At 46.7% G+C, this 13,164-nt stretch overlaps 1 protein-coding gene across 21 annotated transcripts in view; it reads left to right on the top strand.

Moving 5' to 3' along the window:
• camk2d1 (calcium/calmodulin-dependent protein kinase (CaM kinase) II delta 1) overlaps nucleotides 1–13,164 on the top strand; it is a 78,820-nt gene that overhangs the window by 26,008 nt on the left and 39,648 nt on the right. For all 21 annotated transcript variants that reach the window (XM_026159669.1, XM_026159701.1, XM_026159662.1 and 18 more), the window contains exons 3-4: nucleotides 9,107–9,166; nucleotides 10,634–10,688. In XM_026159669.1, coding sequence (XP_026015454.1) covers nucleotides 9,107–9,166; nucleotides 10,634–10,688 — 115 coding nt within the window. The remainder of the gene's footprint in view (nucleotides 1–9,106; nucleotides 9,167–10,633; nucleotides 10,689–13,164) is intronic.

Raw genomic sequence — 13,164 nt, forward strand, 5'->3', positions numbered from 1 at the left:
TGTTAGCACCACCAGGACTCGCCATGGCAACAGGCAGATAAGTGCAGGGCCTCCTTTTTAATGTTAAAGTTTTAATTCAGTCTGGAGGAATATCTGCGTCTGTCACTGCTGACTGTGATACTGAAAGAAGCGTCGTTTTAGTCGTTTTTTAGCATGAGATCTCTGATGCTCGGCAGTGTAAGCGTTTCTCCTGGGATCTGACATCGGTCTTCACTGATTGGGTGGTTGCTCTTTCACTCAGTTACTGTTAACAGGAAGACTGGCCAATAAAAAACGTCACCTTCAAAGTCTGTGATGAAGATAAGGTTTGTATCAGGCAAACGTGCTATGAGAGATTGCAGAGATGTTGAACATTTTGGTGTCACTTTGGGAGGATGAGCGTGTTTAAAAGTAACTCTGATCAAGTCGGGACAAAGCAAACCCCTATAAATGGATCTGAAACAGACCGAACTGGACCGTGACTGGAGCGCAGCTACATCCAGTCTGAATCCGTGACCCTTATCTGGCGTGGTGGTTTGTCCTGCTTGCCTCCGTAGCCTGGTTACGCTGTGTTTTTGGCCCAAGTGCTGAAACGTTTTCTTGCATTTTGTGCGTAGCAGTGTGTGTATAGCATGTGTTAGAAAAGCTCAGTTTTTGTGACTAAGTTGTCGTTTGACACGGACAGACTGCATTTGCTCTCTGCTTGTGCAGTAGACATGGTGCACAGACTTGCTGTCGTTGTACACAACAGGTCGTGACAGGAACGTTTGTAATGTGACAGCAACCTCCACGGAAAGCTGGGTGGAACAGCTGCCAGCCAGTCGCTGAGCAGCACATTCCTGCAGTCTCTGGGAGTCCGTGCAAGCCCGTACCTGCTTGGGCACATGTGCAGTAGCTCTAATTGCTCCAGAAAATGCAAACAACTGGGTGTGATGCCAAACCCTTAGAAACTCTTGCAAAACAGAAGGAAAGAAAAGCTGTATGCACACCACACTGTCTCTGCAAATATGAACCTGCAGAGAGATGAAAGCTTGTCACCCTGCGATGAGTGCTTACATCAGCCAGGGTAGAAGACCAGCAGAAGGCTCGAACTAACCGAACCCTGGCCTTTGAAGGTTCGACCCATCATTTTCACGTCTGCATGTGTAACATTGTAAATGCACACGATTCTATTTCGTACTTAATCCTAGTGTAGACAAAAACAAATCAACGCTCCAAGGAATCTCCTGCCTTCTCTGCTGTACGCCGGTCTCTGCAGCCATCCAACACATGCATAACTCGGCACACAGCGTAATGTCAGGCAAGCTGGAACAGATCTGTCAAAACGACAAAGTCTATACCAGCGGGGGCATTGAGGGTGGTCGCAGAGCCGTCGCGGGGGGGCCAGCAAAGGAAGTGTGGGAACCACTGCTGTACACCAACATGAGCACACACTTCACTACTGTACTTGAAGCCTTCATGGCAGTAAGCAGGGCAGCATTCCCCAGAGGGGGACGATCCAAACCCTCAGTATGTGACCCTGCGGCCAGAGTACCTTTGATAAGCAGGAGCCTGAAACAGAAGGATTCCTGCCGAGCGTCAAACCTGCGCTGGATCCTCAGCTGTAATTATGCAACAGAGCTGCTTTGTGACCTCCGCAGTGAGAAGCCCCTGAATGGTGTCTAAAGACATATTACCTGCATCATCTGCTGGCTTTGAGAGCGATTGTGCAGCTGCTGTGATGAAGCAGCCAAACTGCTGAATAACAAGACTAACAGGCCTCAGGACTGCAGTGGAAGCGGCACCAGGTGGGACTTTAGAGCTTTTGTCGACTGTAGTTTAGGACTGAAGGTAATTTGGGACCTTGTGACAATTATCTCTTCACTTTTACAGACACAAGTGCTGCTTTCTCTGCTGGGGACGTGTTAGCTGTGGAAACAGGTTTGAAATATCCATACAGAGCATTTAGTTCGTCCTTGCCCAGCCTGTACAGCACACTGAAGGCTGTCTATCAGTCCTGCATCGAGTCAGCGGATCTAAGGCAGACTCTATTATTACTGTCAGTTTATCCTCTTTTCATTGTTTTGGTGTGGCGTCACACACAGGATCAGTTTCCCTGGATAGATCTGTTAGTTGGTAGACCATGCTCAGGCACACTTCCCTCTGTCCTGGCCTTTGCTGCTGTAGCTCCCCGACAGGTGGAAAATGTAAAAATATCATTTTTATTGAAAGGTGATTGGAAAGAAATTGAATTCTCAGCTGAAACTGTGTCGAAGCTTCTGACTCTTCCCCCTCGTTAGTGAGACTGAACAGTCACTGTGAATGGCCGAGTGCAGACGAGTGCATTCTGCTGATGGAAACTGACCCTGGATCAGAACAGTGATGTGGGGTGTATATTGTGTTGGATGTTTCTGTCGTACTTGAAACTCTGAGCCTTTGGTCGCACGGTTCTTATTCGTCTCTGATTCCTGACTGATGTTGTTTATCAGTCATTCATGGTCACATGGTCAGAGCTGACTGATGACCAGGTTCACCTGTTTGCAGTCAGACAGACGCAGTGATTGTTCATTCTTCTTCTGTGGTGGATGACCAGCAGCAGTGATGTTTCATCAGAAGATGGGGTCACCGTTATCCGTCCCACGCGTTGTCTGAGGCCTCTGGTGGTGGTTTCCTCTTCTCTTCCCTGAGGCCGAGCTTCCTTTGACCCTCTGGCAGCACTCACCACCTGCTTTGGGCTTTTTGTTGTTGCTGTGCGACCGTAGACAGGATGCTGTTCGTAGTCTACACTTTTTAAAGAAAATTAGACTCGCAGGACGACGCGTAAATGTTTACCTCAGAAATATGTGCTCTCCAGTGGACCTGCGACCTTCTTCCACTCTCTCACACTCACCCGACAGTGACTCACTCAAATGTGCGTCACTGTTGGCACAGTAAACAGTTTTTATGAGTCAGCTGCACAGCGACTCTGTTACAAGCTTCCATTAAGTTAACACGCCCGAGGTGTCCGAGGCTCAGTTGTTCCTGAAAACAGACGCCAGCGCTTTCCTTACCTGGTGCCAGGGGCGCTTCTAGGATCAGAGCTTTGGGGTGCCGAGCACCCAGAGAGCTGCCCAGCCAGGCAAGGTAACCTTTACTCGTCACGATGAGACGTCTTCCCCGTCTTCCCCGTCTCTGTCAGTCCCTGCATCCCTACATGTCTCCAGGTGTCCCGAGTTCCCTCTGACTGTGTCCTCGGTGCATTTAAACCTGTTCCTCTCTGTCCTCGTCGTCTGCTGTCCTCGTCTCCGCTATCAGGCATCATTATTTTACCATCTCTGTGCAAGTCTGCAAATTTCTTTATTAAATCATGAGATTCCTAAATTCATCAAGTCTCTCTGTGCCTGGGTCACAGAACATGACATCACTGTTTTCTACATTTGAACAATTTAATCCCACATGTGTGAAAGAAAAACACTTTTTTAAAGTCTGTAACAAAACCATCAAATCTGATCAAGGTTATTTAAACGCTGCTAAAGAAGAATGGACTGGAATAAAAATGCATATCCTGACCTTCATTACTGGTTTCTTAATAATGAATGATGCTCACAGTGAGGAAGGAGTAAACTGAGTGCAGTTTATGGACAGATTCACTTTTAATGTGTGTGTTTAATATAATACAGACACATAAAAATGATCCTGATGGCTGCAAATCAAAGGTCCCCCTGATTTAAGTGTAGATGTGTGGAGTTCACAGCAGCACGTGTGGGGTGATACTGACACACTGGGGACAGACTGCAGCTGTGGTTGGATGGAAACCTGCAGGTCAGAGGTCACTGTACATGGTCTCGGATTACCTTTCTAAGAACTACAGCTGATTACATCAACTAGCAAAAATCTGCTTTTCCTCAAAATATTTTCACAATAAAAGAAAACAGTAAAGTTTCCCTGAAGTGCTGTAAGTTACAGGATCTCCTGTCAGATAACTGGAGAAGCCCTCTGTGCCAGGAGGGGCTGGATGGCCTCGACCCTCCATGCAGTAATGTGCTGGGTCACTGGGGACCAGTATGGTGACCGGTACTGGCAATGCTGTGTTAGGAACGTCTGAAAGGTTGCATTGTACGTTGAGAAAAGTCATTTTTGCAACCCATAAATATACATATAAGACTTCTAAGAGCTGACTGTGGGAAACATCAGCCTAAATCTGGCTCTTTAAGGGAAATCCAAACGCTTCATCCCCTCAGCTCGAGCAGGCTCTGTGCAGCACACGGTCTCACTTAGCTAGCTGCATTGTGACAGGTCATGTATTAAACTGCTTCCAGTCACACCTGCACACGAGAGCCTGGCAGCGTCTGCAGCTCCACCACGACATGAAGCCACGGTCATCATGAGCGCTGCTAAAGGATCTGCCACTGGAGCAGACTGAGACAGCCGCACGATCGGCTCACTGACGGCGACTGTTTGTATCGCTCACGTTCTCATGGCGAGCCTGTGCGGGCTCCTCGCCGTGCACGCAGGAAATGTGCTGGAAATGCTTTGTGAAGAGGAAGCCTTGTCTTTGTCCCCAAGCCTTTTTTCATTTGCAGCTCCCTCCCCCAGGCTGCTGGGCTCCTCGGGGGTTACTCTCTGTGATACCAGCATGGGGCCTGTTGCTGTTTTGTTCTTTGCTAAATGCATGGGGCAAAGATAAATAATCACGTCTTTTGACGAGATTTAATGAACCACAGGTGTTTCTCTGTGGAGGAAAGGTCAGAGGTCATGGACTGCAACCCGCTCTCTCACTGCAGCGATGCTGCTGTGGCCGGATCGTCTGTTTGGGGACCAGATGTGCTTCACAGAGCTGTGGAGGCGGCTCCTTCCATCCAGTGGACACGTTGAAAATAGCTGTCGGCCTCATTCTGGCGCCTGATGACGCTGTTCAGAGGCTCATCGGGGGTTTGTAAATGGGCCAGTGTCACAGCGCGGCCTCACAACTTTGTTCGTTTCATGAAAAGTGTCACTGTTACAGGACTCCAGGGCTTTCTGAGGACTGACGTACAGGACGTCCATCTTCATGCTTTGTCACATGTGATTTTGAATGGATGAGTTTGTCTTTGATGGTGGAAGCAGCCGGCAGCTCTTAGAGGAAGCGTGCACCGATGAGGCTTTGGGGTCGGCGTTGCCTCCATGAGCAGCTCCAGCATATCGCTGAGGTTGATGGTGCAACCAGGAGAAAAATGTAAACATGAAGACGCACAAACCTGTTTGTGTCGCCGTGTTTGATTACAGACCCGCAAATACAACTGTTATTTACTCAACACGCGGTGCACTGTTAGCACTGGACATGCCAAGGCATCCTTTTACACTCGTGTGTGTTACGGAGCTGAACTGAGCAGAGTCAGTCTGCTCGTCCAAGCAAACGTGGACGGTGGATGAGGACAAGACAACAACCGTCCCTGTTCTGAGTTTGTTGCTGCTGAGGCTGCTGTGACATCAGTGTCTGCTTCACACTGTGCGTTGTGTTTGTGTGTTTTTAGCTTCACATTTCTTACACGTGGTTCAGCTCGTCGTCACATTTTGATCTCAGACGAACCTGATTGGATCCAAAATGTTCAAATGCTGATTTCATGTATCCAGAGGAGGAGCTGTCCAACCCTGTGTCAACAACATCCTCGCCCCTAAACTGACACCCGGCTGGAGACGGTCACGTCTTAATTCAGTCAGTGTTTCTGAGGATGATGGGCACAAGTCTGATATCTCTGTGATTTTACAGGAAACCTGTCAAATCTCTAAAACCCTGAGAAATGAGGAAGCTGAAGATGCTGTCACAGCACCGTAAGACCTCACATTGTGCTAAATTAATGTTGAACCATTGCACGTTAAACACTTTCAGTCGACTTGGATGTTTTTCTTACTCCAACCTCTCCACGTTGGCTTTGGCGTGACTCAGTGAGGTTGGTCCGTCTCTTGGCCATGTGACGGCCTGACCACGGCCGTGTGGCAGCTGGACTCGGTGGCATTGATGGATCGGTGCTAATATTAAAGAGCTGTTTCATATTGGTCCACATAAAAAGAACAGGACTGAGCCTCCAGTGTTCGGAGGTGCTGATGCTCAGCGCAGCACTCATGCTGCTAATCCTGTTACGTCACAGATTAGCGGCGTGCAGCCACACGGAGAGAGTGGGTGATGTCGGGACAAGAACATCCCCCAGTGAGCACCGGTCCCTGCAAAAGCACGGCCCATTGGTCCGATTAGGAGCTGAGGAGACGAGGTGTGATTGGAACATACAGCAGCTGCTACACAACATCTGCACTAGTCTGTGGTCTCTCTAGATTAGGATCAGTGTGGAGTATAGACGACAGCATGTGGTTGCATGTGCAGTTTGCTGCTGGGATGTAGCAGTTACCTCCTCCAGCTGCTCTTTCTTCATTTTTCCATCACAAATACAGGACGATGTGTGTGCAGTGTTTACTCACAGTGACCTCCAAAGGTCACAGTGAGAGACTAAACATGCTGTATGCGAGTCAAAGCTTATGGCCTAATGGGGCCTTTCCACAGTTTAATGGTTTCATCAGAGTAACAATGGCTCATCAGCACAAAGTAAAGATGGTGTCAGACCTGCCAGCGCCCTGCAGACATGTTGCAGCTGAGCCTGATTCCCACTGCCAGTCCAACTTCTTTTTCCATATTTGCACGTGAGGATGATGAGAAGCAAACCAGGTGAGGAGCAGAGAAGGAGATGCATATTCAACAGGATGTGTCATGTCACATGGTTTCATGCTGAGTACAGAGTTTAATCTCAATCAGAATACTTTATTAATCCCAAAGGAAATTACAGCAGGCAGCACGCTGATGCTGCATGTGCACTTACAAAGGAAGCCTCTGACCAACTTTACACAAACATCGACCTGCCTTCTGCATGGAGGGCGTTGGCTGATGATGGCGCTTTGCTCAGGCCTTCATCACACTTAGGACTTAAACTGCTACTGTACCAACTAGGGCTGGGCCATATTATACCGTTCACGGTAATACCGGTATAATGTTAGGCAACGATAGGAAAATGAAATATCGCGATAGAATATGAGTAAAACGCGCATGCGCAGTGCCTTTGTTTTCATACGCACATGGCCGATTGTTGAGTGAAACAGATGAACCAGAATTGGTTTGTACAAATGGTGCAACTTCCGTGATGTGGAACTGGTTTGGTGTTTGTCCGTCAGATACACAACAAAGCACATTTTTTTGTAGAACATGCAAGCGGCCGTCGTTATTGTCGGACTAAGATGCTCTTAAATCTGGGAGTAATCTGGGTCCTAAACTCCGTATGCTTCAGGTCAAACAACACTGCAGCATCACTTAGAGTTAAAAACTGTCTAAATTCTTTCATCTTTAATAAAACGAACAGCATTGCTGCTTTACCAGGTGTAACTATAAAGTTTAACTTCCAGGCATCCATGAAAACAAAAGTTATTACATTTAACGGAGTTAGAAGTTAGCAGGAAGCTAGCGGAAGTTAGCGGAAGTTAGCTCGCTAGTTTCCTAAACATGATATTGCATGTTCTGACTGAGAGATTTCTGAAAAAAATCAAACGTACAGCTCTGCTATCACGTCCAACATAAATGAAGACAGGAAACTAAACAGCAGTGACGTTTGTAGGGTTACTGAAGTTGGGCTAGCTGCTATATAATGATGTGCTACGTGATCGCTAGCGACACAGCTATGTTAGCATAACATTAGCACAGTGAAGCTGGAGGACGAACACTAACACTTTTCCACTTATAAAAGTTAACGTGAAGGTTCCTGATGGTTAGAGACAAATGCAATCGCATGGCAGGATGCTGTAAACGGACCAAACTTCAGTCAGAAGAACAACTGAGATAATCCATCCACAATACGAGGTTAGTCATTAATATACTGCAACAACATGGGAATAGAGCAGCTGCAGAGAATTCAACATTAATGAATCAATGGTACAGAAGTGGAGGAAGCAAGAAGAATGAGTTTAATAAAGTTTGATTTATCTGACTGCTTTGTTTCGCTTAATGTGCCTTATAATCCCGTGCACCTTATGGTCCGAAAAATGCGTACTGCACACTGCAGTTTAATGTTGCAAAGCACCTCTTTTTAACTTCAGTGGATATTATATATGGTTATGCTCAGGATATGTCAGCCCATTTCTACTGGAAATGCCTTTTGGTTAAACTTTCAGCAAGGAATTTGCATTTGCACTGTTACATTTTTATAAAGCTTTAATGTACATAAAAACCAGCTTCTTGTTTAAGTGAAAATATATGGAAGGTTGTCTTTTTGCGCTAGTAATGTTGTGGAGTTGTATTTTGTCTCGCCACAATTATATCGTCAGTTATATCGTTATCGCAAATTTTCAAATATATATCGTGATAAATATTTTTGGCCATATCGCCCTGCTCTAGTAACAACAACATCTGGACCATTAGAAATGCAATAGGGATGCGTAACATCCTGCATGTGGTGCATGTTTCTGTGTGTTATCACACTGATCAGCCTGTGAACCATAAGTGCTTCTAAATTATGACCCGAACTCTAAAACTGCACGTTCTTACAGAAAGCACGGACACGTTAATGTTTCTTTCTGGATTTTCTGCCACAGTCAGAACTGTTGTCTGAAGGTAAGACACGAATGCAATCAGGTAACGTGCTTACACGAAGCTTGTCTTATACAAAAGGCTTCTGGTGTCTAACAGGAAGCAGCTTTGTTGATGCTCCTTCCTGTTGCGCTGTCAGACTGACCCAGTGAAAACATTGAGTCGTGTGGCAGCCTGTGACAGGCTGGTGATCTTTTGGGATGGACCACGGCAACGAGAAGCTTCTGTGCCTAATATTATGGCTGTGATTGACAGCCTTCAAGAAGACGACTGGAATGAAGAACAGGGTAAAAGTGTGAGCGTGGTGGTTAGTTGTCTGGTCCTGAGAACATCTGTAATAACCTTCTTTTCCAGCTGTTTCTGTCAGATGATGCACGTCCGCCTCGTTTAGCGCTGTGAAAGGCGAAGAATAGACTCGCCGCACACGCTCTGCACCAACGGCTGCGTCACGCTTGTGTTTGACGTGCCAGAGCTCACATTTCCTCGTTTCCCAGGAGGGAGGTGCTGTTTGTGTAAACGCCGGTCTGAAAAAGGCTCACACAAATATGGTCTCTCTTTGTTTTTCAGATCACCAGAAGTTGGAGCGCGAGGCCAGGATCTGCCGCCTGCTGAAGCACTCCAACATCGGTAACTAGAGCTCCTGCTTCACTGAGGACATTACAGTTTTATTTATTTCTGTCGACAGTGAACATGAAAGGTCAGCCTTTAAAGGCTGCCCGTGACGTCACATAGCGGCTCTGCCAGGATATTCGCCCGTGCAGCAGCTCTCCTCAATAACTTCATTACTTCAGTCAAATCAGAAGAGCTGAGTCTTAATCTTAGGGTTAGGGCTGCCACAGCTCTCCTGGCTTCTTTGCTCTGTTGAGTCCTCAGAACGAGTGCAAGAGCACACCCCCACTGCCTCATTCCCCAAACTACCCACTGCAGACTCACCCGTCCCTTATTGCAGCACAAGCACAAGGATACTTTCCCTCTGAGCCACAAAGACCTGCAATTATCACCTCAGCAATGACTTTGTGGAAACTGTCATTTGTTTTTCAGTCCTTCTAGTGAAAAAAGAAAGGGACGGGGGAAGTGACAAATGAGGGGATGATGGGGGTTATTTGGTTTGCTGGTCTATTGTGAGCTTGTCTGAATCGGACTAAGCAACACGTGAAATTGGAGGGTTTAGTGTGAAAGTGATGGGGTTTGTGTCCCTGCTCACAGCACGAAACCAAGGCTGACTTCATTCTGCTTTAACGTGGTTTAGTGTCGCACAGACGTGCTGGCTGAACTTACAGGTTACAGAAGAATGCTGCTGTATCTATGTAATGTGCTCTGTTGTGTCAATAACATGAGCTCAGCTCTTAGTCATTTATACGATGTCTAAATCGTGTCTGGACACTAAATATATGTAAACACAGATGAACGGGAATAAAAAGACTAATTTATCTATGAGCAGTTATTTTAGAGATCGTGCTGTTAGATTTACAATGTGTCCATATTTGTTTGATCTTTAGCAAACAAAAGGCAGCTGATTAAGATCAAGTTTGAACAGGTAACCGTACACTTGGCACGCCTCTTACCAGTATCGTCCCAGCAGCATCCAGCTCCACTGCAAGCTCATTGCAGTGACGGATCTCTGATGTCGGCCATGAGAGGAGCTGATGGAAATGCCAAAGATCCCCACAGCGAGAGCGTTCCCTTTGGTCTCTTCATCCACTCGTATGTTGGACTGTCTGAGCTTTCGTGAGCGCTGCTGTTAGAGGAGTCTTTGATAAAGTCCATTATTGGTCACAGCAAACGTGTCTTACATGTGGAGCATGAAACCAGCATGTGACCTGTTGTTTGCCGAGTTCAAGCCCAACATCAATCAGGCAGAATTAGACGTGAAGAGTTCTCGATGTGTTTTCAGAGTAATGAATAAATCGTCTGCAGTTACTTGTAAAGTCTGTTTCCACAGGTCCACAGGTAAAATGAACTGTGTTTAAATTGCTGCTGCAGATCTCTGCACACGTGCAGATCTGAAGTAGAAAAACGCCGTCCTCATCAGCTGCTGGTCACGTGGTGCCGGGGCAACAATGAAAACGTAATTTTCCCCTCCTTCTCCCACAGTGCGGCTGCACGACAGCATATCAGAGGAAGGATTCCACTATCTGGTCTTTGACTTGTAAGTGCTGCCTTTGATTGTTACATGTTCCACTAATGCACCACGAAACACGTGTGACTGCGCAGACCACACCCACATCTCACACAAGACGGGTAACCTCGCCGCTGTCCCATGCACCGCCGCCGAGGCATCTGGGGAGCATAAATGCAGCGTGTTGCTTTACTCTAGGGCTGGGCGATATGACCCACAATTCATATCTCGATATCTTTTAGCTGGATGGCGATATACGATATATATCTCGATATTTTTTAAAGCCATAAAGTAAGAACGAACAGAGAGTTCTTAGTCACACTGTGTCCCAGATGTCACACGGGCACTTTTATTAACATACAGCACAGATGTACATGAAGAAATTACTCAAAAATAAATTATCAGCATTCATTAAATAATAATGCTCCATAAATAAAAGAAAACAATGTTGTTTTTGTGCATAACAAAGAGCTCACAATTGTGCAGTCAAAATGTAAACTAACAGACGCTGAGCATAATAACAAGCAGCTGCTCTGTTCCCAACTTGTACTGCGTGACTGAGCCTGGAGTTTGAAATCCACTTCAGGTGCCATTTATGGTCCTTATACACAGTACGGTAATATTACGTCGAAGCACAGTACGTATCACTCTGCGAGGCTCAGCCGTAATGCTCCGACAATCCATCAAGCGGTTTTTTGACAGATTGCTGAGCGCCGTGTTCCACCTAAGATCGGTTCGCGGCCATCAAGCACAACCAGAATTCATACATAAGGCGCGCTGTCAACGTTTGAGAAAATGAAAGGATTTTAGGCCGTGCACCACCTCTGGGCTGCATGGCGTTAGCGTGGTTAGCTCGTTAGCGTGGTTAGCTCGTTAGCGTGGTTAGCTCGTTAACACGTTGACGCCGTCCAGTCCCACGCACGGGGCGATCCACACAGTAACTCGTTAACGGAGATTTGCCGTGTCCATCTGGTCGCTGCCTGCAGGTGAAGCGATGGGGGAGGAGGGGGAGTTGTGTTCAGTGAAGGAGAGGCGGAGTAACATTGCGTAGAGACAAAAGTGGACGAAAGAGAGGCAAACCTGTGGCTCCACAACTATAATTATAACGTAACATAGACTTTATCGATATAAAGGATATGGTCACATCTTATATCTCATATGAAAATATCTCGATATTTTTAAAAAACTCGATATATCGCCCAGCCCTACTTTACTCCATCTGCTCAGGCACATCCTATACTCCTGCATCCATATAAACATATAAACACGCTGAGATTACTGCTGGCTCACACAGATGGCAGGTATCTGTTCCAGAGTGTTAGGGAAACTATTCTAAAACACTTCTTCAGTAAAGACTCAGAGAAGAGAAACACACAGAGTTCTTGCTAGCAAGGGCAGCTCCCTACTGAGAGACTCCGGTGAGGAACTGCCCTGGTCTTTATTTATACTCCATTGAACGTGTGTGTGTGTGTGTGTGCGTGTGTGCGTGTGTGTGTGCGTGTGTGTGCGTGTGTGTGTGTGTGTGTGTGTGCGTGCGTGCGTGTGTGTGTGTGTGCGTGTGTGTGTGTGTGTGCGTGTGCGTGCGTGCGTGTGCGTGCGTGTGTGTGTGCGTGTGTGTGTGCGTGTGCGTGCGTGTGCGTGTGTGTGTGTGCGTGTGCGTGCGTGTGTGCGTGCGTGCGTGTGTGTGGGTGTGCGTGTGTGTGTGTGTGTGTGCGTGTGTGTGGGTGTGCGTGTGTGTGGGTGTGCGTGTGTGGGTGTGCGTGTGTGTGTGTGTGTGGGTGTGGGTGCGTGTGCGTGTGGGTGTGTGTGTGTGTGTGCGTGTGTGTGTGTGCGTGTGTGTGCGTGTGTGTGCGTGCGTGTGTGTGTGTGTGTGTCTGTGTGCGCGTGTGTGTGTGTGTGTGTGCGTGTGTGTGTGAGATCAAAGGGTCATAAAAGCCACATCCTTGGTCAGGAAGAGGGTAGACCTCCCTCACCCTAGATAACATTGGTGAGGAAGTCAAGCAGTTAAAGCACTTAGACTAAAACAGACGTAACTACGTTAATCCTACCATAAAACAATAAGAGAAGGTACGACCTCTCTCGTGCTCCCAGGATGTGGGGGTGCATTCTAGTGTGGAATACACACCAAGCCTTTGCAGCCTGTTAAAGATCACACACAATTAATTATATGCCTCTAAGTATACATGCTTGAATATTTCCTAATACAAATAACTACATGGAGTATTCTACCATATGCAAACTTATATCACTAAAAGATTATACTGACTACTAAATACAATTTTCCATTAACACAGAGCCATCTGCTGAATGTCTTTTTTACCATGTAAGAATCCCAGTTTCCCTGAGTATCCGGCCTGAGTCGCATGGGTTAAAGCTGCTTTTCTTTCTTATGCTGACAGCTCATATTCAGTGTGTGATATATGAGCGATACGGGTGCTATTGCTTCATATATCTCTTTAAAAACGTATCATTTATAAAGATGCTACGTTGCTCCTTCACTGGGAGG

Source organism: Astatotilapia calliptera, chromosome 3 (assembly GCF_900246225.1).
Source record: "Astatotilapia calliptera chromosome 3, fAstCal1.2, whole genome shotgun sequence".
In the NCBI taxonomy this organism is placed as follows: domain Eukaryota; kingdom Metazoa; phylum Chordata; class Actinopteri; order Cichliformes; family Cichlidae; genus Astatotilapia; species Astatotilapia calliptera.